The sequence below is a fragment of the Neopelma chrysocephalum genome, unplaced genomic scaffold, assembly GCF_003984885.1.
Source record: "Neopelma chrysocephalum unplaced genomic scaffold, ASM398488v2 Primary Assembly neopelma1_63, whole genome shotgun sequence".
Lineage (NCBI taxonomy): Eukaryota > Metazoa > Chordata > Aves > Passeriformes > Pipridae > Neopelma > Neopelma chrysocephalum.
The window spans coordinates 3,830,169-3,857,012 of record NW_020897720.1 but is presented as its reverse complement, the minus strand read 5'-3'; the positions used below and the strand labels follow the sequence as shown (position 1 = coordinate 3,857,012).

General features: G+C 39.7%; 1 protein-coding gene across 2 annotated transcripts in view; it reads left to right on the top strand.

The window, feature by feature from the left end:
- The window catches only part of KDM3B (lysine demethylase 3B), a 44,119-nt gene extending 19,492 nt beyond the window's left edge, over nucleotides 1–24,627 (top strand). For both annotated transcript variants that reach the window (XM_027682536.1, XM_027682537.1), the window contains 17 exons: nucleotides 2,139–3,381; nucleotides 3,746–3,947; nucleotides 5,273–5,487; nucleotides 6,529–6,681; nucleotides 7,643–7,750; nucleotides 8,340–8,467; nucleotides 9,130–9,409; nucleotides 10,372–10,628; nucleotides 11,478–11,744; nucleotides 14,593–14,764; nucleotides 17,798–17,888; nucleotides 17,973–18,103; nucleotides 19,427–19,546; nucleotides 20,045–20,184; nucleotides 20,526–20,702; nucleotides 21,238–21,372; nucleotides 23,278–24,627. In XM_027682536.1, coding sequence (XP_027538337.1) covers nucleotides 2,139–3,381; nucleotides 3,746–3,947; nucleotides 5,273–5,487; nucleotides 6,529–6,681; nucleotides 7,643–7,750; nucleotides 8,340–8,467; nucleotides 9,130–9,409; nucleotides 10,372–10,628; nucleotides 11,478–11,744; nucleotides 14,593–14,764; nucleotides 17,798–17,888; nucleotides 17,973–18,103; nucleotides 19,427–19,546; nucleotides 20,045–20,184; nucleotides 20,526–20,702; nucleotides 21,238–21,372; nucleotides 23,278–23,358 — 3,900 coding nt within the window. In that variant the 3' untranslated portion in view covers nucleotides 23,359–24,627. The remainder of the gene's footprint in view (nucleotides 1–2,138; nucleotides 3,382–3,745; nucleotides 3,948–5,272; nucleotides 5,488–6,528; nucleotides 6,682–7,642; nucleotides 7,751–8,339; nucleotides 8,468–9,129; nucleotides 9,410–10,371; nucleotides 10,629–11,477; nucleotides 11,745–14,592; nucleotides 14,765–17,797; nucleotides 17,889–17,972; nucleotides 18,104–19,426; nucleotides 19,547–20,044; nucleotides 20,185–20,525; nucleotides 20,703–21,237; nucleotides 21,373–23,277) is intronic.
- The last annotated feature ends 2,217 nt before the right edge of the window (nucleotides 24,628–26,844 follow it).

The following is a 26,844-nucleotide window of genomic DNA, read 5'->3' as shown; positions in this document are numbered from 1 at the left end:
ACATTAAGCACTGCACTTAATTTTGTTGTGTCATATGGAAGATAACTGACTTAAAACCTCTTGCCTTTATGTTAGCAAATCTGCATGAGAATGTACACTGAGTTGAACATTCGAGTTACTTAAAAAAAAAATTCTCAAAACCAGCAAAATTATGAGGATACATTTAGATGACCTTTTATAGATGCCCAGCTTGTGTGTTACAGCTGTGTTACCTGTATAGGAGAAAAATGAACCAGTTGCATTGTCTGCTATCTAGGACTAAAACCAAACAAATAATTAGAATATTTGAGATGAGTAACTTTAGAATAAATTATAATAAAGAGCTCAGTCTGGAAGCAGCTTGAAGACCTTTTAGTTATGACTTTGTTTTCAAGGGAAAGAGTGGAAAAATAGAAGGGAAACCCTCTTAGAAACAAAACAGAAGACCTTTTAAGAAATCAAATGAGGGCTTATAAAAACAAAACCAAACCAAAACCCCACTCAGTAAGTACAACAAAAATTAGAAATCTTGCTGTCTGCTGTATAAAAAAAGTGAAGAAAATAGGAGAGACGTTAGAGTCCAACATGATTGCCAGGAGGTTAAATGGATTATTGCCATCCCTGAATTTTGTATTAGCTAATGGAATGGGTATAAAGGTTAGATGTTTACCTTGGGATAAAGATTCCTAGATGGTAAGGTGTAAAGGAGAAACAGAATTGTTGAAGACAGGAGTGTAACATAATAAGCATAATATAACATAACCTCCTCTCTCTTCTCTCCCCCACTCTCCCAAGAAAAGAAAAAAATTTAGCATTGGAAGCAACTACACATTGTGTAGGTAAATGATAAAAATTCATTCTATCATCAGGGTTTTAAGGAACAACTTTAATTGTACTGAGAAATTTTGGTACCACTTCTTCTTTTCTTCTCTCCAACCCCTAATCACTTGTTTTAAAACATTAAAAACCTGGCTTCAGAGTTTGCAGGCAGGCTACTAGGCCATTTTAAACTGTATTTTCCTTGAGGGAGGGAACGTGACATAAACCAGCAAGAGTGTTGTAGATAGTTCACATGTTACTGCTTCAGACTGTCCACTTTATCATAGTGTGATTTGGTCCTTAACAAGCTTGGTTTGTGTTCATACTCTTTTTAAAAACTCTTAGAACTCAGGTTTTTTAAAATTACTTTTGTCTCTAAAAAGAAATAGCTGAAATTCTAGTACCTGGAAGAACTGTTAATATGTTATTAAAGTTACTACAACTGGAGGTTGGTAACAGGGAACAAGCTAAACCAGAGTGTGCAGTGTGGTAGGTGTTCATTGACCAGTAGGATGTGTTGCAGAGAGTCTGTGGTTGTATTTTAACATGACCTTGAAATAGAAGTGTATTAATCATGAGCAAATTTCTAAGTGGAAACTCAAAAGGAGTAGAACTGATCTAAATGATTCTATGAGGAGTTAGTCACAGCATATAATCAGTTACAATAGGACTGTCAGAATTGGAAAATCTGAACAAGTATCAGTTGAGAAGAGAAGAAGTGAATGTTCCATATCACAGTTATGGTTCTAGCAGAAATCTACCAGAAAATTTTCCAGTATTTAGTGATCACAAAAATAAAGCCCTTTGTGCTTAACCTTTGCTGAGTAATCCTCTGAAGGCACCATGTCAAAGACCTTTATCTGCCTGACAGCAGATGTGGCTTGCTGGGACCAGGAATAGTTTGTTCTAACTGCTAGAGGGCTTGTTTTGTTTAACTTGCAAACTTAGTTACTTATTTCAAGAGTGCTGCTTAAGTAGGAGAAGCTTATCAGGATGATCTTGGGGGAGGGTGAAAGATGAAAGGTGATTCAAAAGCATTTAGGGTTCCCCTCTTGTTGATTTGAGTTTAAATGAGCGGCAGCTTTAATAATTTGCTTTTCAGTGAATTAGCTCCCCTTGTCTTGTGTCTCACCATTGTTCTAAAGCATGATAAGACATGAAGTGTTAGTTTTCTCCCTGTATATTTAGTTTCAATATTTAGTTTCTTCATTGTAAATAAGTCTGCTGGAAGTTTCTATTCCAGAAAAGTAGAATGCTAATTGTACAAGTAGATGAATCAAAGTATTCTTGAATCAAACAATAATCCTTTAATACGCTAATGCTTATTAATTTTGTTTCAGAGTTCCCGAAATTCACTTTTGGCTTCTTCTGGATTTGGAGTGTCTCTCCCAAGTGCTTCCCAGTCCTTGGTATTTGGGGCTGGAAGGAGCCAATCAAATGGAGTGATGACTCCAGAAAGCAAGTCTTCTGGATTTCCTTTTGGTTGTAGTACTGGACCAGAGGCTCAGAAAGATTCTGATCCATCCAAGAACTTGTTTTTTCAGTGCATGTCCCAAAATCTTCCTTCCAGTAACTATTTCACGGTCATTTCAGAGAGCTTGACTGAAGATGTCTCTAGTCGGGACTCATTCAAGCAGTGTACAGAGAGTGTGGGTTCTGGGATCTGTAAAGGTAAAATGCTCTCAGTGGACAGTAAACCAGGAGCCCAGTCTGGTGGTTCTGTGGAGCGGAAGCTGCCTGTGGAATCCATGCCTACCCTTACTCCAGCCTTTTCACGAAGTCTGTTGAATACTCGTCCCCCAGATAGTCATGAGAACCTGTTTTTACAGCCCCCTAAGCTATCACGAGAGGAACCCTCAAACCCTTTCCTGGCATTTGCTGAGAAAGCAGAACTTAGTCCTTTCAGTGGCTTTGCATCTTCATCTCAGACGGGGGTTTCTACTCCCTCGACACCTGTGGGTCACAAGGCCACTTCTGGCTGGCCGGAATCGCTCACCTCTACAGACTCTTTAGCTAAGAAGAAAAGCTTGTTTATCACAACTGACTCCTCAAAGATGATCTCCAGTGCTCCTGGTTCAACAGTAGCTGCTGGTGTTCAGAGCCCTTCCACTGTAGGGAATGGCCGTTCCAGCTCACCGACCAGCAACCTGACACAGCCTATCGAGATGCCCACACTTTCCTCCAGCCCAACAGAAGAAAAACCAGCCATTGGGCCTGGGCAGCAGGACAATCCTCTTCTGAAAACTTTTTCTAACGTGTTTGGCAGACATCCATCTAGCTTTTTCTCTTCACAGGCAGACTTTCCACAGGAGAACAAAGCTCCTTTTGAAGCTGTGAAAAGGTTCTCGCTAGATGAGCGGAGCTTAACGTCCAAACAGGACTCTGACTCCAGTACAAATAGTGACCTGTCAGATTTGAGTGACTCTGAAGACCAGTTGCAGGTCAAAGCTTGTATGAAGGGTATCCCAGACCACTTGATGGCAAAGCTGGGCCCCCATGCGGAGCGCAGTGCGGAACTGCTGCTGTGTAAAGGAAAGGGGAAGCAATCCCCAAAGGGCCGGCCCCGCACAGCTCCCCTAAAAGGTGATGACTTGAATGCAGGTGATGTCTTGGAAGCACAAGGAGGTGGGATACTGGGTTATCTCCTGTGTGAACTCTGTGAACTAACCACAGTTGTAAACCTCATTTATGCTCAGTAGGCAGCACACGGGATGCGTGCAAGGCTAAAGCGTAATGCTTCTTGTATGTGAATTAGATGTTCACTTTGAGAAATGTTTAAGCATGTATTTGTCAGGACAGAGGTGTGATGTGCTGCAGATTTAAACAGACTCACTGGTTTTACATGGGTATGAACATAAAGATCTCTGAAAAGATGATTACTGGAGCCAGTGTCCTTTTGCTGTTGCAATTAACTAATAGATTTTTACTTCTACTTTGCCTCACCCAGTTGGCCAGTCTGTGCTGAAAGATATGAGTAAGGTGAGGAAGCTGAAGCAGTCAGGGGAGCCTTTTCTCCAGGATGGCTCTTGCATCAATGTAGCTCCACATCTGCACAAGTGTCGGGAGTGCCGTCTGGAGCGGTACCGCAAATTTAAGGAGCAAGAGCAGGATGACTCAACTGTGGCCTGTCGCTTCTTCCATTTCCGGAGGTGCCCAAATTCTTCCTTCCTTCATGTGTAGTCTGTGTGCAGAGCTTGGACCATGTCCAAGCACAAAGTAATTATGTTTTACTTATTTAATATGCTTGGGTACAATGATGAAGGTTTTGACTGTCTTGCATTTCTCTGCATCACTTGACTGGAATTCCCTCAATGGGGTGGGAAGAGCTGCTGTTCAAAGATAAAGCTGTATGATACTGAGTGAGTCTCAAGGTTCAGCTCGGGAAATTGAATTTGCTTTATTGGGTAGAATTTTACTGCTGGGTAGCAATTTGTATACAATAACTGTTCTCTCCCTCCTTCATAAGGCATTCAGAACAAAGATAAAATTTTAATTTGCTCTATAGGTAAGTAAACATTGCCAGCGTAGGGCTAATGTTTGACTAGGTTCTGTTGAGTACAGGATGGATTTTTAGGAGAACACTGCATCTGTGTTCTCTCTGTACGTGCTCTTACAGTTCTTACAGACCTGTCATGCTTCTCTTCATCTTCCTTAACTGCCTATTCTAGCAAGTGCTATGCATCTTCTTCCAAAAATGTTTGTTGACTTTCTAGCATATAAAGGATGAAATGAATTTTTAGTATGTGTCACCCACCCAGTAATCATGCTGCTTCTCTTCCTAAGCTTGTTAAAAATTAATCTAGCTTTGAGGTTAAAGACAAGATGGTTTCTGCTCAAAAATGGAGTTGCCTTTAATATTGGCAGGAGACGTTTAGGGTTCCGTAATATGTTGCTGCACCTTTAACCACACGAAGACAAGGAGGGTCAAAGCTATTGGTAAAAACAGTTGTGATTCATCTCTGTGGAGAGCAGTACGAGGAGGGTTTTTGCATATCCTGTAATGTGAGCTATTAGAACAAGTGCTGGCAGCCCTAACCAGAACTGAAAAGTTGAGAAAAGCTTTCTCATGAGTTGAATCTGATAATGAGAACCATTCAGAATTTTGCAAGCAGCACCATGCAACAACCCAAATAAATTGAATGTTGTCATCTCTTTGTATTAATAGTATAGAGATGTGAGACTTAGCAAGCTGTAGAAATTTCTTGTATGTGGAATTTCCCACCAATACTTACTGGGATCTGCGGATTCGTTCCAGTGGGTTTTGCAGCCATAGCTTTGTATACTTTATTCTCTTGTTACTGGGATTTGCAAAATAAATGTACTGTCTGTAGAATATAGCACTCCAGCTGAAGCCTTTTTTCCCCCTTTTCTGGGTTTATGTTCTGACACAGATGGCATTATAAGTTTATTAACATTATAAGTTTATTGAAGGTGGTTGATCAGTTTCTCAGTTACTCCATCCTGTTTCCTGCAGGCTGGTATTTACCCGGAAAGGGATCCTACGAGTAGAGGGTTTCTTGAACCCACAGCAAAGTGACCCTGATGCCATGAGCCTATGGATTCCTTCCTCCTCCCCTGCAGAAGGGATAGATCTGGAAACTTCCAAATATATCCTGGCCAATGTTGGGGACCAGTTCTGCCAACTTGTTATGTCAGAGAAGGAGGCAATGATGATGGTGGAGCCACATCGTAAGCTGGGCTTTTGACATGTTTTCTGTCCATCCTCTCTGTGTAATGTGTGTACAATGCAGTGGAATAGAGTTGAAAATGTCACGTAATTTCTTGTTAAAATGCTTCTCCTGCTCTTTCGAAGACAAGGCTATATTCACTTTTTTGGGTTGTGTGTAATTGTGGGACCAGTGTTTGGGACTTTTCTTTTGGATCAGTGCAACATTACTATCAAGGAAGCTAGTGATAACTTTCCCAGATGTGAAATAAATGCAGAAATCAGCTGACTTATGCTCCTAAGAAATTAGAAATAAATCAAGAACACTTACACACTGACCAGCTATTCTTTAATGATCAACTTTTCTCATATATTCCTATCCTTTTATACTCCAGGGACATCATGTAAAAGCTCAGGGGTTTCTAGGGAAGGAGCAGTACCTGCGTTCAGCCTGCAAGGACTCAGCTGAGCAACTAGTTACCAGCTTTCCACTTCAAAGGGAATAGTTTTAATAAAAAATAAAAATATGGCCAGCTTAGCCTATCACATGGGTAACTGACTATCTGATTTTTTCCCTTTAGTTTCTGGAATGTACAAGGGCATCGTTTTGGAGAGGGCTTCCCCTTCCTCAGCAAATGTGTTTGGGATCTGAATTGTTGACAGGCATCTGATTAGTAAAACTAAATATGCATTCTTAATGGTTTTAGAAGGTGATGTTATTTGTTCATAAACTAGCAGAAGTTTTATAATTTTGCTATAAATTCCATAAGTGCTTCTTGAAATTCAGTTATTACAGAACTCTGTAAGGTGCTGCGTTTCCTTGTAATGTGCATTTTGGGACTTGACCTTACCCACTCTTAGAAAGGGGAATTTTAATAGTGTCACTGGACTAGCAACTCAAAGAATGTGTCTCTGAGTGTAAAAAGTACGTGTTTCTATACTCTGCCTTCAGGTCGTGTTTCTGTGAATTGTTTCTTTATCAGTGTTACTGTGATATTCTCAAATTAGGTGGGAGAAATGCAAAATGTCAAAGCACTAATTCTCAATGTTCCTCCTCTTTATAGAGAAGGTGGCATGGAAGCGAGCAGTACGTGGTGTGAGGGAAATGTGTGATGTGTGTGAGACAACACTCTTCAATATCCACTGGGTGTGTCGGAAGTGTGGCTTTGGGGTCTGTCTGGACTGTTACCGGCTGAGGAAGAGCCGTCCACGCAGCGGTGAGTGCTGGGCTGTTCCACCCACTGTAATCTTTGACCTGACTAGCTTTCACTGGGGATAGCTTCTGGGAAGTTGCTGAAGGTTTTGTGGGAGAATTAGTGAATATCAGCTTGGAAGGCTGCATGTTTGGAACTTGGGCACTACTGTCTTTTATGCTGCTGGTCCTTTCTTCATGTCCTTACGTACCTGTGTTTTATTTATTTGCTTAGGATGTGATTGTTACAATTACAGCATCAGCAGGCATAGACTGTGTACTGAGACAGACGACTGGATAGTTCTATCTTTTCCTCAGAAAGTATAAAAGAGAAATATAAGTAATATCTTAACAGTTCAGAACCATCACAAGGTGAATTAGTAAGCAGACACTGCAGAGAACTGCTGTCTCTAACAAGGAGTGAGATTGGAAAGTTTTCTTCTTTTTTGATTCCTTGACACACCAGGGCTTGTAATTCAGCAAAAAGTTCAGTAAGTTCAATTTTAACAAATAGGGGCATGACACATGTACAAAAGCAGATGCCTGGTTGGGGTTTTTTTGTGTACTTTACTGTATTGACACCACTTTGGTAGCGTGGGTGCTGTCAACTGGCAATCAGTAAGAGTAGGGGTATAAGTGACAGTTACATTATTATATGGAGCAGATGTATAAAACACTGGATGTTAATAAGGATAACTTAAGAAAGCATAATGAGAACAAGAGTATCATATTTGAAAAAACTAAGGCTAGAAGCCAAGATTTTTAGGTGACTGAAAACAACAAACTGCTAGAGATGAAGGGAAAATTACTGCGGTAGTTTTATGATCTAAAGAGGCAAAAGTTGCTGTAGATCCTGTTCTAGTGGTCTGTATTTATAGCTGATTTCTGAGATCACCAGGTTAATCTAAAGAAACAGTATTAATGCAGAAGTATTCTGTATTTAAAGTTTTGATACAAAATCTAATTTTTTTTCTTTTTTTTTCCAGAGACAGAGGAGATTGGTGATGAGGAAGTTTTCTCATGGCTGAAATGTGCAAAGGGTCAGTCTCATGAACCAGAGAATCTTATGCCAACACAGATCATCCCTGGTACAGGTAATGATTGAAACATGAAAAGAAAAATAGCAAATTTTGTCTCAGTTCTGAGCAAGTAAGTGGAAAAATATGAAGATGAATGAATGATGTTCTAGCTGGTACCTCTTCTAACATGGATTTAGAAGAGACTTCCACTTGCTGATTTCCTCTCTCCAGGGACCAGGGATAGGACACAAGGAGATGGAATGAAGCTGCATCAGGGGAGGTTCAGATTGGACAGTAGGAAAAGCTTCTTCACTGAGAGAGTGGCTGGACACTGGAACAGACTCCCCAGGGAAGTGGTCAGGGCACTAAACCTGTCAGAGTTCAAGGACTGTCTGGATGATGCTCTTAGTAATGTGGAGAATAGTAGGAGCAGATGATAATCTGTAGGATTTGCCAGGTTTGACAGCCTCTCAGTGCCACTGTGAAGGCAGTGTCAGCCCCGTTGGCCACACTGTTCAGAGACAAGTGTCTTGTGATAGCGTGTGATCCTAAAGATACTTTGCAGTAATACTAAAACCCCCCACCCTCTGAAGAAACATTATAGTTAAGGCCTTTCTTTTAGATTTCTTTACATGTGATATTAAAGACTTTTCTTTATTTACAGCGCTTTACAACATTGGAGACATGGTTCATGCAGCACGAGGCAAATGGGGCATTAAAGCCAATTGTCCGTGTATTAACCGGCAGAACAAATCAGTGCTGAGACCAGCTGTCACTAATGGAATATCACAGGTACGTAATTGGAGGCTGAAATTACCTGGTTTGACATTTACATCTTTAAGATCTATTAAGATGTTAGATCCTTTAGGCTAATCTGTTGTGAAACAGAAATTTTATTTTTTCCGTATGTACTCTTGAGTGTTTCAGCTTAGCGAAAGTCTTTTGGGACACTTTTTGGGGATTTGAACTGCATCTTTTACTTACCAAGTGGGTATTTGAGCTAATACTCTTATATAGAAGTTGGGTAGTAAGCCATTCATACTGATGCTGTATTTTAAAACAAACCACTATTAGTAGCTTGCAACATTTGCTTTTATTTTGTTATGGTTCCTGAAGGAATCAAGAGCAGTTCTGTTACTGTTGATACAAAAAATCCTCCTATAATTGGGGAATAAAGAAAAAAGAAAGAAGAAAGAAAAGAAAAGAAATCAAAAAGCCTGGGCTTGTGTTAAAAGATAACATGGGAAGAATTCACACCACAGTGCAGGGTCAAACAGACAGAGATAAGCTCCAGTGCTCTGCTGCTAAGCATAAATGAGCTTTACTGTGCACTTAAAGCAAATGGAGAAAGAAAAACAACAGACAAACCCAAATGCATTGGATAACTAAAATGTGTCTCAAGTTGAACTCTTCCCTTTATTCAACATTTAGCAGTTGTTTATTTTTTGGTTTAGCTTCCGACTGTAAATCCTAGTGCATCAGCCTCTGGAAACGAAAGCACCTTTTCCACTGGAGCAGGAACAGCAGGAGTGGGGCAGCTAGAAATGGACACTGTACCAAAATCTGAATCAACTGATAGTAGGATAGAAGAATCTACAAAAACAGAGACATTACCAGCTAATAACACTGGTGAAATAAAGACTAACAGACCACTTTGCCCAGAAACAGCTCCATCGTCAGCTTTACACTGGCTTGCAGATTTAGCAACGCAAAAAGCAAAAGAGGAAACAAAAGGTGAGCAGAAGACATGCCCTCTGATGTTGGAATTAAAAGAGATATGATAATGTACTGCTTGGTTGCTGTACTTTCTGACAGTGCTTTGCCCTAAACAGAAAAGAACAAGGTCATTTTTCTTCCTTTAGCTCTTAGAAGCAGTTTTGGTTTAGAGGCTTAAGAATATGCAAAGCTGGAAAGATGATACAGCTGAAGATAATACTGTCTTGTCACTCATAGTTTATTTCAGTGCCAGTTTGTGTATTTATTTTCTCAGAAGCTGGTATGCTGATGTAAAATGATAGTAATTAATTTTAGATGCAGCCTTGTCGCTTTATAACTGTTGAAGCAAATAAAGCTCTTCTGTGTGCTGTGTGAAGAGTGCAATTCCAGAGAATTGAGAGAGTAGAGTCCTGTTGAAGGGTCAGATGAAAGCTTAGAGCATCTTTAATACTTGGTAGTTTGAGTGACCACACTTCCTGAACGTCAGAGGTAGCATGACTAGCACAGGATTTATTCCTATCCATATGTCTGGCAGAAATTACTTTACATGTTGATATTAAATGTTCATGAATCATTCACTCATTTTGGAGGGCTCAGTCACTGTAGTATTTTGACTACCATTAAAATTTGAAATATTTAATATCAAAACATTAATTCAGAAAGTCAGGGAAATATTTTTAATTTAATCTATTACAGAGTTGTGGTTTTGTGTGTGTCAGATCCTTTCAGATCAGATCTGTTGTGCTGTTCAAAACGTTTAACAGCATATGAAGGGTAAAATCTATCTGAAGGATCTGATGTCTTTGATTCTTGCTGAGGTGCCTCATTCACTGTTAGAGTGATAATATACCTTTACCACAAGATTCTGTCAATATCCTATTTAATGCCAGAACAAATAATTTCAGAAAACTTCATGATCATTTGGACTTTGCCTCTTGTTTTTTCTTCTTCCCCCACTCAATGTTATATTTATCTTGCAGAATCAGGATCACTGAGATCAGTGCTTAGTAAAGAATCCCATTCACCCTTTGGATTGGATTCCTTCAACTCCAGTACAAAGGTTTCCCCTCTAACCCCAAAGCTGTTTAATAGCCTCTTGTTGGGCCCAGTGACATCTAGCAACAAAACTGAAGGCTCCAGCCTCAGAGATCTGCTACACACAGGGCCAGGAAAGCTTCCTCAGGTCCCATCAGACACAGGAATCCCCTTTCCTCCAGTCTTTTCTGCAGCTTCTACGGTAAATAATTTTATATTCCTTCAGTGATAACTGTTCTAGGGAAGAATTTCATGATGATCTAACAATTTTCCTCTAAATGTTTTTATAGTATTTTACTCTTTAATGTTGAAACAAATGTAATATCTCACCAAAACTCACCACCTTACAAAGTTGTAGAGAATTTTCATGCCAATTTTTAGTTTTAGTTTGCTACTGCCATGGAGAGACTATTGTTTTCGAGAAACCAAGAAAGTGAGTTAAGTACAGCCTTTAAATTGTTTAATTGATAATCAGCATCCCCGTACAAGCTCACTTTAAATTTCAAAACTTTATAAATATTGCAAAAGGATGCCACAGAAAAAAGACAAAAACGTGAGTAAACCAGTTCCTTAAACAAACTTGTGTGAAAGGCATTTGAGCTAGAATATACTTGGCTGTCTACTGATGGTTCTGTTGACATACAGGAAGCACTTTCTCCTGTCTGTGTTTCCTTAGAGTTCACATCTCCATCAGCTTTCCTGTCCCAGGGTTGAATTTACTTCCTTAGTAGTGGAATGAGGAAAATGGGGAAATAGAGTTGAGATATTAATGAAGTTAAAAAAACATGAACCATTTTTACTATTAAAGTGGCTAAGTTTAGATATTAGAGCTTTCTATTTCATGATTGTTTGCATAATATTTTTCTAGGTAGCCTGTAGTTGATTATTTTACTGTTTCTGTTCCTGGATACCTGTCTCTCTCTGAGCCAGTTTGTTCACTGATGCATGTTTTTCTGGTAGCAAGGTGTCCGTGACCAGAATCCAAAGGATTACTGTTTACAACTGATTACTATTGTAAGACTAAACTTACCTTTGGATTTACATCTTCTAGGGGGCCAAAGGTAAAGCCAGCCTGCCTAACTTCTTAGACCATATCATTGCTTCTGTGGTGGAAAATAAGAAGACATCTGATGCTGCAAAGCGAGCCAGTAACCTGGTTGACACCCAGAGAGAGGTGAAGGAAATGGTAATGGGATTAAATGTGCTGGATCCACACACTTCCCACTCTTGGCTGTGTGATGGTAGACTCCTTTGCCTTCATGACCCCAGCAACAAAAACAACTGGAAGATCTTCAGGGAATGCTGGAAACAAGGCCAGGTGGGTGATGACAGGTATCCAACCCTTGCTGTGATTTTAGTCTGTACCTCTGTCATTGACAGGTCCATTCAAACTTTGGCCTGTTGCTCCTGAGTGAACATGAGGAATGATGATTTCAACTGTAGCATCATGGCAGGGGACACAGCAGCCCTGTCCACTCTATGCTGTACTGACTCAAGCATATTGAGTTTTTGCATATTGAGCTTTTCTCAGTTTACCAGCATGAGGGTGTTTGCTGTGACAGCCTTTTTGGTTGTTATGTGGTTGGTGCTGAACCTGATCTGCTCTACTACAGCCCAGTAGTGAATCCACTGTGATTTCCTGCATGCACCCTCATATCTCCCCCACACTTGATGCTTTATAGCCTCAGGGAAAGGTCCATTCCTTCCAGCTGCAGCATATGCAGAAACGAAAGTGCTGCATGTAGTAATCTAATCTGAATTTTGGGTGTAGTTGATAGGCTCACCCTGAGCCTACAGCCAGTGGGAACCCAAGTGTTTTTTTGAACTCAGCAGCTCATGTACTGAGCGCTCCTGTGGATTGTCTGAGGTGCCATCAACTGGTTAGGCCTTCAGTCTCAAAGGCTGGACCTTAGACCTGCTGCCAGCAGAGTCACCTTTTCAGATCTTGACCTGTAGTACTGCAGTTTAGACTTCTTCAGAGAGTCAGTAAGATCAGCCTGGTCAGACAAACTGAATCTTAAAAAATGGGTGAGTAAGTGCTGCTGCAAAGGAAGTGCACCCATAGCTCTAACAGAATATGATGTCCATCAGTGTTCAGACTGTATTCGTGGTGGTTGGTTCTGCAGCTGCCTCTGACACAGTCACCTTCACCAACTACTCAGAATTGAGACCATCTTCTGGAGAAGTCCTTGCTGTCAGCTGTTTTTACAGTGCTAATGCCCTTGGCACTCACATTCCATGTTTATTTGTGGTTGCTCACAAGGGATGCAGGTGGCTGAGGTGTGGTGGAGGAACAGGCTGCAAGTCCCTCTTCTGGCACTCAGAGTCCATTCCTGACAGGACCAGGGTACTTTTCAGCTGAGTGCAATCTGTGCCAAGATGACTGTTGTGCCACCAGCCACATTCCTGTTAATGGCTCCCTTGGCCAGCCCCTAATAGGTGGAGGGGGCTACTGTGCAGCACACCCTTGCTTGTCTGACTAGAAACTCAGCTGGCTGCTGGTATTGCCAGCCTTCCCCACACTGCAGGTATCTTCCTGTCCCACTTTTTTTGGGGTGCCACAGGAGTCTCCTTTTTTTTTTCTTTTTTCAACCTATTACACCTTTCTGATTTATGAGGGATTTCAGATCATTGTTTTGCAGTGCTGTGGTATCTGCCTGACTTTGTAAAGAGCTCCTTACCTTCTGGTTAGTATACTCTGATAATTTTGTCAGCACTTTCTGTCAGCAAATACTGCTGTCTCTCTTAGGAGGATCCTGAATGTTTTGGGAATGCTTACAAAAAATGTGCTTGTCAGTTTGTCTGCCAATGAGACTGGTTAATCACCAGGTGCAAGATGCTGCTTGTGGCCCTGGGGTTCTTGACTGTTAAGGAATCCTGAGAGACTCCTTAGGGAGTCTCGAGATGTCATGACTGATCTTCTGTCTGATGTGTAGCTTGCAGGGTGCATCATCTTCCAAGGTGGTGCACACTCTGAGGCTCTGGCTACAAGTGCCATGCTCATGGACTCTTTCTGTCCCACTGTTTTAGGCTTTGCCCCAAGGTGTGCTATTGATTCTTTTGGATGACTTTACCATTCAGAGAATCCCTTGAATAAGAATAGACAGGCAAGTCCCTTGCTTATTCAGGGATCCTCCAGTGGTGTTGCACTCACTTGAGTTTCCTGTTGAAATGTGGAAAGGAACCTAAGTGAACCTGCACAAGAGAGAGACATGACCCAGGCAGGCATCACTGTCTCAACAAGGCTATTTTAAACAGAATTTCTTCGAGCAGAGACTCTCAAGAAACTCTGCTCAGTCACAGTTCTCCCTTAGCTCACATACTCCTGTACATCCCAGCTGCACCTTTAAAAGTGAAGTGAAAGAACATTAATTCCACCACCATTCCCAAATAATTTTCCTCTTCCTATTTTGTGGGCTGGAAAAGGTTATTTTGAAAAAAACAAACTTCTTAGCTACCCTCCCCAGCACAATAAATGCACACTGGACACTAGATGTGAGCCATATGAAGATCTTGGCCATGATGGCATCCCAAATTATTAAAAGAGGAAATTCTTTTCCCTTAATGTTTGGATAATGTGGTACTTCTTCAGTGTTGTGCAGAAAGAGCAACACTTTTTGATTCCTTTGTCTCAGAAATTGTCAGAAATAAGTGTGTCTTATTCCAGAATTCACTGAGAGACCATAAGACTAATTTTTCTGAACCTGTTCTTCAAGAGCATTTTACTCTCCTCAAAATGGTTGTTGCTTATCTGGAGAAACTGTCAGGATTCTCATCCCATAGCAACCTCTTCTTTTCTGAATTGTCATGCTAGGCTTTCTCTTTTCTGAGACACTGAAAATTTGGGATGCTACTGGAGCTTTCTTTTTGTTTGTTTGTTCGCTCCCTGTAGTCTGAGAGCAGATTTGGCAGGAAATGTCTGCCAGGACAGGAGGCCAGTCTAATCCAACACCACTTCTAAGTGGTGCAACTGCACGTGGCATGGAACTAAAGCTTGTTTTGACTCTGGTTATTTGCTCGATGCACAAAACCCAGACATGGATGAAAGTAGATTTGTGGTGTCTTTTGAGTGGTGGTAGCCAGGAGTCTCAGCTCTTACGAAAGTTTGGCTGCATGTGTAAGAACTTTGGTTATGGTGGAGTAAGCATTCATCTTTATATTCTCAGCCCGTGCTGGTATCTGGTGTCCATAAGAAGTTGAAGTCAGAGCTTTGGAAACCAGAAGCTTTCAGCCTGGAATTTGGAGATCAAGATGTAGATTTGGTGAACTGCAGGAACTGTGCCATAATTTCAGACGTGAAAGTGCGTGACTTCTGGGATGGCTTTGAGATAATATCTAGTAAGTAATATTTATGGCTGACTAGTTTGACTGAGCAGTCTGTCTTGCCATTTCAACTCCTCCTTTTCCACCTATTTTCTTTAAAAATAAAAAATAATAACTAAAAAAAAATCCAAATACCTATCAGTTTCGTTCAAAGAAGCCATTGTTCCTTAGATGTAGCACACTCTAGAAAATACTTTTTGGTGAAGATTAGGGCAGGACTGCCCAAGAGAACTGTCTGTAATGTGGTTTTGTTGCCATGTGTTACTTTCATGTGTCAAAAAATGATTCATTTCATGGGAAGCTACTTTTTAAAAAACTTTTCTCAGTGAAATTATTCATCAGATACCGTTATTAAGACAGTAAGTAATTTGCCTACCCTTACTCTCCTTCCAACCTCAACTTTTATTGTAAAACCAAAGGGAACCTGCAGAGCTAAAACAGACTGAGGCTTTTGGTACTAAAACTTGGACTTGGTGGCATACATCAGCTAAGTAAACTTTATTTTCATAGTAGATCATCTGTGAGTACAACTACAAGTTTCTATTTATTATGAATAGCAATACTGTATAAATGTCTCACATGATAACACATTACTTAATTCTTGAGTTCTTTAAGAAAACCTGTCAAGTCTGGATGGGGAAACTAACCACTTAAAATTTCTGGGGATATAACTGGGCAGATTAAAGTGCTTCTGAAAAGCAGAGTGCTCCGTTTTAGGCTGTGTATACCTAGATCAGAGTGATCTTACAGATGTTGAAGTTGTAACAGTTCATGGCAATGTTGCTTATTTTAGTGTTGTGTATAAAATGTTTTCTGTATTTGTTGCTATGTGCAGATAGCAGAAATGGTGAACTGTTGGATGACTTAATGGAATGTTTGTTCAACAGTCAGTGAAATGAGAGATTTGCAGACTAAAAATATTCCCTTCCCTAGTCATTTTCCATTCAAAGAACTTGCAGCTTTTGACTTGTTTTTTATATGGTTCCAAGTACAGAATATTGTATTTTGTACCATTAAATTTCATACCATTTCTGTTATTAATCAGAAATAAATGGTCTAGAAGGATATAATGGTGTGTTCTTTTGTGTATTGGTGGTAATTGAGAAACTTCACAAACTCTTCACTTTTGTGATGGGGTCACTCATGAAAATAGTCAATTTGGATGGATTAAGTTATCTTTGAGAAATGTTATTTGTAGTTTGTCTCTAGACAGGTATGCTCCTTTCAGCAAAATCAGCTTCTGCCTTTCTTTTAGACCTTTACTACACTTTATATGAGAAATATTAGTGATCTAGGTTGGAAAACCTTATCACTCTTGCTAGTTTCTTTTAAATGCATTTTATTTAGTGTTTTTCATCTGTGTGCAGTCCCTAATATGGAGGAGTATTATTTGCTGCTAGTCCAGAGATTTCACACAGTAACTCATATGAAAATGGTTTGCAAGTTATATAATGACTCTGACTTCTCTGCATTACATGAATTTTAGATTTCCAAAATATGTGGCTGCCCCACCCTTGCTTTAAGTTACTGAAGAGATATAGAACAGCCACTGACTTTGGAGATCATTGAGATTATTCTGTATGACACTTGATTCTAATTAATTTTAATCTTTTGCTGTTTCTTTTGATACTTTTGAGTTCAAAGTGGACTTTTGGGAGGTCTGACTTTTTTGTTTTGATCCTTCTTAGACCTGCTTTTCTTTGCTGATCAGATGTTTTCTGGGCTTTGTCCAGTTAAGTGTAATTTGTCAGATCTATATGTTTTCATCCAGGTATGTCCTTTCTGAATAGCCATCCTACAAGCTGCTTCTGTTTTAGAACAAATATCCTTGAAAAGTTCAAAATCTTGAATATGGGGAGTTGTAAAGCATGAAATTCAAGTCCTTGAGCTTTTCAGTTCACTTGCCTCTCTAAAATCTGTAGCTCATCAAAATTTATCTTTAAATCAGTCACATTGGTTTACATATCTGCAGTTCTTAATTCCTTTTAATTTCAATAAAATTATTTTTTATATTGCAAACTAAGACTGTCGTCTGTAGCCTGTTGATATGTAATACAGATGTGATTCACAGGTCTCCAAGTCCTAATTTCTTAGATCTGCTTTCTCTGCTGTCAGCAGCTCTGCTAGATCTGGGTAAGATTAGTTGCTTTTTGTTTGGCTGGCAATCCTTGGAAAGGTAGGAAGCACTAAAGGATGTTACTTTCTGAGGAAAGGGGGATGTGAAGGTGTTACACTGCTGCACACCCTCTTTTCCAACTGATGGCTTCACGTGGAGTTGTGAAAAATCTGGTAGAAGAGTGACCTTTGTTTCTCTCTGAATGTTACACTGACTCTAGCTGCTCCTTTACCACTTCCAGACAGACTCTCTTAGCCCTTGCAGGATCTGAGGCAAAGCAGCAGTTGATCAGTGCTGTCCCAGCACACATCACTGTTGCACATGTAATGCCATCTTTCTGTCTGCCAGCTTTCTCTTTTACCAGTCAGGGTAAAACTCTCAAAGTGAAGAACAAATGTTTGGTTTTGGCACCCTGCTAATTTGAGTGCCTCCAGCAAAGAAGAATTAAAAAAACTAAAGTGTGCCTTCCCCTGTGACCACCTGCCCTTTCTTGAGTGTGGTGTACCATTGTTTCTTTCTTTACACTGAGGTTAGGGATGATTTCAGAGCATGAATCAATAACTTTAATTTTATAGAAGTACTACTCCTCTTGAAATTAAAGATAAAACTCCCTTAGACTTTGGTAAAAGAAGTAAGGAAGAACACTTTGGAAAGGCTTGTTTTTGAAGTTGAATAAAAAGTATTCTAGAACTTAGCAGCTGTGCAAGATCTGTCAAACTTCTGCTGTAGGTAATGATACATATATATATATATATATATAATTGTTAAACTGTTGTTTGGTCATACTATGATAACGCTTGGAAGCCCAAAATAAAACCAGGATCCATTTTGCTGTGCATTGTAAGGGATATAAGAGGGCTGACAGCTTAAGCAAAGTAATGGGCTGTAGTAAAAAGATATTACATGGAGAAATCTTGATTTCTTTCTTGCAGAACGGCTCAGGTCAGAGGATGGTCAGCCAATGGTACTGAAGTTAAAGGATTGGCCTCCAGGGGAGGACTTCAGAGATATGATGCCTACGAGGTAAGTTGCCCTTAGGATCAGTGACAGGACTCTGCTGTAGGTGCTGCAGGGGAAAACCTGCCTTTGTCTCTCTTTGCTCTCCAGGTTTGAGGACTTGATGGAAAATCTTCCTCTTCCTGAATATACCAAGAGAGATGGCAGACTGAATTTGGCTTCTAGGCTGCCAAGCTATTTTGTGCGTCCTGACTTGGGTCCCAAAATGTACAATGCCTATGGTATGTGAGTATACTTCTGCATATGTTGGTTTTTGTGATGCTTTATTATACTTAGGCAAATACAAGGCTGTGGCATTAGTCAAAACTCAGTGCTTATCCTAGAGCCTGCTGTCATTTTCTCTTCATTTAGTCCTGCAATCTGTTCTTATGCTAGTGCTCTGTCTGTCAGATGTGCCCCATTCTGCTTTGTACATCCAAGAGATGTACATATGGTAAGTTAAGTTTGCAAACAATTATTAGTATATATAACAAGCATAATACCAACAGAGGGTTCAAGGACTAGTTAGTATCTTTTTGAGACCAGTTGATACATTTAAGAGGAAAATTACCCATCTTGTGGGCACTTTGACCTGTGCATTCACGTCTCCAAACAGGGTTGTAATTTTCTTAATCCACGTCTGACAGCACAGACTACAGACAACATGCCAAACAAAACTGTTGCCATGTTCAGCTACCTGAATTGGATAGTTTTGTCCTCTTAAGATTAATTACATAGCAGATAAATAGCATACAAATAGAGGAAACTTTTATCTGAACACATACCCTGCATGGGACTGTAAAGCATTAAACTTTTTAGTGATTGTAATACAGCAGTGTGGAGGATACATGAACAATTAATGCATGTCATATCAACTTGGATTATTTTAGTTCCTGAATGTACTGACTTTGAGGTCAAAAACAGGTTTTGTAGACTTTTAATTTAAAACAAATGTAACTGATTGATTTGAAAATACATAGTTTTGCATAGTTTAGAGTAAGATAAATGACATTTAAAGTAGTTGGGTTTTTTTATATACTGAAAAGTGTCAAGTGATGCCGATAAGGAAAAAGTTGCAGTCATCTCTCAAAGCAAGTGTGTGGAAGCAAACCTACGTAACGTAGTTTCTGTAGTTCTCTTTGCATATTGGTGAGACAAGGGTGCAGTGTTTTCTTAGGTTGTGCATTCCAAATATTGATACACCTACAGTAACAACTCACCCAAGGACATGGAAGATTTTTCATTGTTTCATCGTTTAAAAAATGTTTTAGCCCAGTAACCAAATGTGGATTAGACTTAAGCTGTAAACCAACATATTGCAGTTCTGAGAAAGAGATATGGGGGATTTATTAGGATTTTTTTTAACAATATGACATCAGAAATAAAAGTTTAAAAAAGAGGGTTGCAGCTTAGACAAATTGAGCTTATTCAGTAATTAATAGTGTTCAGTGTTTTGGTTTATGTATTACTAGACATGTAAGTTGAGTGAAGGAGTCTGTGCACCAAAGGTTATTTCTGTAAGAGGTTAATCGTAGAATTTGATTTAATTTTACACTCTATTACAGGCTTAATTACTGCAGAAGACAGACGAGTTGGTACCACAAACCTGCACTTGGATGTGTCTGATGCTGTTAACGTCATGGTGTACGTTGGGATTCCCATTGGGGAAGGAACCCATGATGATGGTAATGCTTAAGGAAAGCTGTTTTCTCTACATTAAAAATCAATTGTGTGTGTGAGAAAGAAGACTCTCTTTTATTGTTTAAGCTTGTCATGATATATAATCCAAGTATACAAGGCAGTTTGCTACATTTGCAGCACAAATTTAAAAGGGCAGTAATGCTTCACTAGTTTCCAACTGTGGAAGCAGCAGAGTTTTGCTAGAAATTAGGTGCATTCCTGAAGAAAGCAGGAGAAAGGGTAATAAGTTACTCTTTCTTCTCCTTGTATTTGAATAGTTGTAGCTCAGTTTGAATTCATGAGTGAGCTTTGTGATTCGCTGTCAATTGACACATTCCCTGAGTTTTGTTCAGATGAAGCTTGATGTGCTCAGAAAGGGCACTGTGTGATGCAGCAGTTGCAGCGTGACTGGATTTAGTAGCTCAAAACACTCCTTCGTCTTCTGTGGGTCAGAAATGAGCAGCTTTGTAACCACATTGCTTTTACCTGGATTCCCCTTCCAGAGGTTCTGAAAACAATCGACGAGGGAGACGCTGACGATGTAACAAAGCAGCGAATCCATGAAGGAAGAGAGAAACCTGGAGCATTGTGGCACATCTACGCTGCCAAGGATGCTGAAAAGATACGGGAACTTCTCCGGAAGGTATGTTGGTTACAAAGAAGGCTTTTGAGCCCGCAGGATAACTTGACAAGCTTGCTTATAGCAGCTGAGTGATACAAATTGCTGTCAACATCAAATGCATAGGTATTCCAGTGCTGTCTTTGAGGGCATCAATAGTTGCTATGTTCCCAGGTTTTCAGCCTGGTCTGGAATCTTCATAAGAATGCACATGTCACTATTTAAGACCTAAATGACCTTAATGAAAATATGGTTCTACCTTGAAATAGTTTGTTTGTTATGTTTTTTGGTACAGACCATTTTGTGAGCCAGCAATATCAAGGTGCTGTGTCATGGTTTCCCCCCACCCCATATCTTGGCCCTAGGTTGGAGAAGAACAAGGCCAAGAAAATCCTCCAGATCATGACCCCATTCATGACCAAAGCTGGTACTTGGACCAGACCTTACGGAAGCGACTTTATGATGAGTATGGAGTGCAAGGCTGGGCCATAGTGCAGTTCCTTGGCGATGCCGTGTTCATTCCTGCAGGTGCTCCCCACCAGGTAAGGGTGGCACCTCTGGGCCATATTGACAAATAGGATTGAATTAGAGGCACAGCAGAACTGCAACTTCAAAATAACTGTTAATTAATATGCTCACTGACATTCCTTTTTCTAAATATGCAATTCTTAAAGGAACTGTTTGGATTGGATCTTAATAATTGTATTAGTAAAAATTATACGAATATCTGAATGGTGTGTACGTTATTGTGATGAAATTAGGAGGGGAGGGAAGCTGGGGTGAATGGTGGGAAAACATTTCTGTGTAGTGAAACTTCAGCCAGGGAAAAAACATTCAATAAAAGCCTGGAGAAAGGTAAGATAACTTGCTTTTGAGAACACTAATGTATGTGGGAGAACAGGTATCCTGTTAGATGTTCTGTATTTTGTTAATGGGTTTACTGTTTAGACACAATTCTGTCAGTTCCTGATAAGTAAACGTGAAAGAACCTAAATATATGGAGGGTTGTTGGGGTTTTTGTGGTTTTGTATGGTTCATTCAGTCTTGATGTGTCAGTCATTTCATATGGGTTTTTAGGTCCATAATTTGTACAGCTGCATTAAAGTGGCAGAAGATTTTGTATCTCCAGAACACGTGAAGCACTGCTTCCGTCTGACCCAGGAGTTCAGGCACCTGTCTAATACTCATACAAACCATGAGGATAAACTGCAGGTAACCGTTTTATGTCAGTGGTCACTAAATATATCCTGCATTTTGCCAGCACTGTTCAGTATTAGAAATGTGTGGCTTGTGATTTAAGGAAACGGTAATAATTTTCCACAGATTTGGAGGTTCTTATTTGATAGGTACATCAATTAATTTTTAAATACTTACATCTACAGTATTACGCAAATAAACATTAGTATTATTCATCTGGATTTCCAGAGAACTTCCCCCATTGGACTAATGAATGTGTTGGTATTAAGTTTTTAAATGACTGAATCCTAATGACAGCAAAGCATAGCAGAAGAAAAAACACTATTAAAGGAAAGAGTAATGCTTTGCTTTGAAGAGAGATGTTTATTTGCCCAAGTACACTTGTATTTGTTTCTTTATTGCCTAAAGGAAAACTGCTCTGAAAGCAAAGGCTTGCTTATTTAAATCAGGGATAGGTTTAGTGGTAGAGCTGGCAGTGTTAAATTTGTGGTTGGATTCAATGATCTTAAAGGTCTTATCCAACCTAAGTTAGTCCTAAAATTAAATGTGTTTTGGTTTGAAGAAGTGTGACTGCTTAAACTAATAACTATGCACAGAACATTGTGTATAAGACAGTAAGTTCTGCAGAGAGAAGACTGTAGGAGGCCTTTTTGGATTTTTCCTGCTGCTTCTGAAGCATTAGGATCTGCTCAGTTTGCAGATTTTGTTGTCAGCATTTTTTGTGTATCAGTAATCACATGCATGTAAAATGAAGCAGGGTGGAGATCTGCAGGATGGCTGTCCTTGCAAAAGTGAGCACTCCAGTGTGTCACCCAGGGATGTCAGAACTTACCAAGTTAATTCTCTCAAACCACTTCAGTGAAACATTGCTGTAAATTTCTATATGGATTTTTATTGGATTTTAAAGGAAACCAGATATAGGATCAACTCTCATTTCAGCTTCTAACACAGTACCTCTTCAGCTGTAATGATACAGACGTGGAAGTGCTTCTGTAAATTAAGAGATTGCAAATGAATAATGCATATTATAAAAAAACCAAAAAAAATCCCAAAAAAACCCCAAAGTGCAAGTCAGTATTCCCGTGAACAGGAATACCAGTTGTATTTGTCTCAGACTTTACTATTTTTCTTTGTCATTTTTCATGTATATTTTTATATAAACCTGTGTCTATATTTTTTATATTAAAAAATACACGAGACAATAACTGACATAAATGATACAAAAAACTGAGCTCATGTGTATATCAGGAGAAGGTGATGGTGCTTGGCAGTTGAGCAAGTGCAATTGAGCTGCTCACTTAGAGGTGAAACTTCTGCTCAATACCTAGAAACAAAATTCAAATAGAAAAAAATCAGAAATAAGACTGAGCTTAGATTGTTAAATAGCTACCTGTGAAACAGCTTGCTGTGAGTACTGTTGGATTTCTCATCCCTGATCTTGCTGAAAGATTCACAAATCAGAAGAATTTCTAGCCTCCATACAAAGACAACAGGATGATTCGTTGCATCATCTTAATTTTCATAGGATTAAACCAAATGATTTTCTTTCACCTTTCAGGTTTGATTCATGTGTATCTGTAAGTGACTTGGGTCACACGGACTTTTTCAAAATAAACTCATGTACATCACTTCATAGTGCACTTCCTGCTAGCTCTCCCAAAAGAGAGAATTTGTCTTAAAATAACACGAGTAAATATATGTTGCTGACTGACCAGAAAATAAGTTAATAAATCAGAAAATACTTGTCATCTGTGACAGTTAAAATTTATGCTGTTGATATCCTGAAGCAGGGAGAGTATATACTTTGTGTATACTTGCCAACTATTACAAATTCAGCTGTCAAAGTTGATTGCATAGGTATGTAGGACTCTCCTTGTTAAGTCTGGAGAAGCTGATTTGTTTTTTTTTTTCCTGTTGCAGGTGAAGAACATTATCTACCATGCAGTGAAAGATGCTGTTGGCACACTGAAAGCTCATGAATCCAAACTAGCTAGATCGTAGGAATTGCTAATTCCAAACGCCCTGTCAAAGTAAGCCTTTTGCTCACGGTATCTACAGGGACTGCACACGACTGCCTCTGCAGGAGCAGAGGCTTCTCACTGAGAGCTGGTGTGGTCAGTATTACACACACTCTTCAGCCACTGTTTCCTACGCTGCCTCAACACTGAAGGTCTAACGGAAGGTCGCACTGTTAACATGCAGAATTCCAGATTCTAAAAGGTGCCATGTCCCTTTCCTGTGGCCTTGTGCAAATTGGAAGAACGTGGAAACCACTTGGGTGTTCCTGCATATTATGATTAGAAATGGTATAAAGAGTGTGGATGTTTTTTCCCTCATGCCTAGTTAGTCTCCACAAAGTTAGACGGAACGTGCTGGAGGTGGGTTGTCCTGCTGCAGACTTAGTTTAGCTGCTGAAAGAGTGTGACCAACAGCAGCCCAACTGCAGAAATTCAAGCAAACTTCCCATTGTGAGATACAGGCCAAGGAAAAGGATAAAGCTATTCTCTGCACTCCCCTTCTTGTAGCCGTTTCTCTATACACTGTAGAGTTGCAGAACTAAAGGGAGAACCCACTTTTTTTTCCCCCTGGGAGACTCCAGAGATAAGAGAATTGTGTATTTAGTGAAAAAATAGGTTTGTAGTGAAACAGTTAATATTTCATGAAAGTAGATATTTTTAGTATTTTTGAAGTACCACAATTGTTCCTGGATTTTCAAGGAAAGGCGCATTACATTTAGTCTTCCTTTCAATAAAATCAAGAAGTGATTTTTAGAAAGCAGTCCAAAATAGCACAAAAACAGCCAAAGGAGAATTGAATAGAAATTGACATCCCACCTCCCTTGCCCATATTACCTCACCTGTCTTCCCCCCTCTCTCTATGCCACCCTGCTTCCTCAGAATGAGAAGTAAAAAGGAGTATAAACTCTGTTCTCATGTGGAGATGTTGTACATCTCTCCCTGCACTGGTGACTGCAGGCAATAGTTCACCCAATACCAGTGCTAGCTGAAAACATCTATCCTTTCCAAAGTGAAGGAAAAGTTAACTTTCAGTGTCAACTTTGTCCAGAACTATTTTAAGTAAAATGTTCCTGCTTGATAGAACTGTATTCAGAATTTACTAATGTCAGCATTGATGCAATGGATTTCATTGTCTGGGTACATGGGGAAATGTATCGACCTTATCTCCAGCTGTACTGTAGTGCCACTTGCAGGCCTGTTAATATGTTCACGGTTATTTCATTTTTTAAAAAATAAAAGTCATTTACTGTAACAGCCTGGACAGTTTCTTTCATACTTGTGCACTGATCTTCCTGCTTTGAGGTTTTCTCAGCCCCTGGCAGTGTGGGCTGCCTGCTAATTCTGTGTGCCCTGTGTCTGACCAGAAGGCTCGGGTGGTTTAGCCTGGCATCCCAAGTACTTGCTGGGAGCACACCCAGCTGCCTTGCAGATCCTTGATTCTTAGAGGTGGTTTGGGTAGAGGATCTGTCTGGTCATAAAAAACATCTCTTGTTGTTGTGCTCCCCACCTCTCAGTACCTTCCTAACAGGTTGGGGTCCTGAGCTGTCCTCTCCACTGGAGATACGGACAGGGTGGTAAAGGTTCCCTGGTTTGTGACCTTGGAGGTTGTGATGGCAGCAGCAGTTCTGGTCACTGACATGTGGCATTGCTGGCAGCTTTTCAGGTTGGTTACTGGCTGCAAAGTCAACTCCCAGGCTTTTGCTGCCTCATACCCTTGCAGCTATCCTGTGACTGTGGGATAATTCAGTCTGTGAGAGGTAAAATGGGTTATTCCAGACCCATGAACCATTCAACCCCACCATATTCTGTTGTGTAGAATTTTTTGTGCAATTCTGTTGTACTCTGTGCGTGCAGAGTGATTAGAGCTGTTTCCCTCATTTGTGTGTGTGTGTATCAGCATTAAAATTGGATAAAGACGAAAAAGGCAGAGCCTTGGCAATGTGTAATGCAGTAGCATCAGCAATTTCCAATACAGTTGCTGCATTTCTTAATAATGCTAAGCATTAAGATCTCCAGTAGACATGACTGTACTCTCTTCCCTGAGTAGTGACAGCTAATCTGGGGCCTGTCATATCACCTGTATGGGCATGTGTTGTGATTCTCTCTTACCAGAGTTTGCATGATGGGTCAGTAGAAGCACTCTCCCTCCAGTACCCACCACAAACTACTTCTGACATATTTCATATACAGCTTATACTGCAAGTCCCCAGCCAGAGTGATTATAAAATTGACTTAAGATGTATAATCAGTTTTTTGCCTTATTGTTTAGCCATAATGATAGATATTTGGTCACCTGTTTGGACCATTTGTAGGACACAAATTCATCATGAGTTATTCCAGCAGTAGCATATCTGCTAAAAAAACATATACTGTTTGAAAGAAATTTGCCTTAATTTGAAAACAATTGATAAATTGCTTTCCTGGGTAAATCTTAAAATCTTAATTACACAGCATTATACAATATTACTAAGAAATTAATAAAAATACTACTAATAAATAATTCTATTTTCATTGGACTTGCAGCTGACTTTTGTTCCAAAAATAGCCCTTCAAAACCAGTAGTTTCTCCTTGTGAAAAGGTAAGTTGATGAATTAATTTTTCATTCTTCTCTATGATGTGGAAAGAAATTGAGCTACTTTCTGCTAAATGTCAATTGCTAGCTTAAAATACTTTTCCTGAACTTGTTCTAAAGCTACTTAACAGTGAGCTACCACCTACGACATTTGCAAGACCACCTGCTCTGCTGATGTTGAGATGGTTGTTCTTACCACCATTTATGTCTAATGCACTGTAAATTTTTATATTACTCCTTGGCACATTAAACAGCTTAAAACACTAAGGCACATTTTATTTAGGTGCCACTTACCCGTGCTGCAGTTATTTAGTGCTCCCACACTGTTCACACGTTGTACTCAGCAGATCTCTGCATTTTCTCTCTTCTGTTTGCATCTTTCACTCACCCAGTGAACATGTTATTCAAGTACCAGAGCTGTTGCCATGCTGGTCACTGATATGAAACTGCTGCAGTTAAAAAGATAATTATTTTGTTGAAGGTTTTGTGTGTTGGTGTTGCTTGGATGTCTGAAAGCAGATTCCTTTTATCCTATTAGTAGGTCAGTTATCCCATGAGTGGTGTGAATTGTGCAGTCACTTATGCAATCATTTTGTGGCCCATTCATATCCAAAAGCAGACACTGACAAAATGTTCTTTGTCACTGCCCGTGGAGACATTTGTGTTCACAACACTTGCATGTAATGGAAAGTTGCTAATGTTTTGTGTTTTTCATCATTGCTCATTATACTAAAGTTCATGCATTCATGAGGAAATTCTTCCCTAGGAGCTCTTTGTTTTTGCTCTCTTTGGGCTCATTCCTTTTCATAAAGGCTATTTGGCAAGTAATAAGACTTGCCAACCCAAGGGTTGGGTTTTTTTGGTTAGCTGAAGAAACACAGTAGATTTCTAGCATT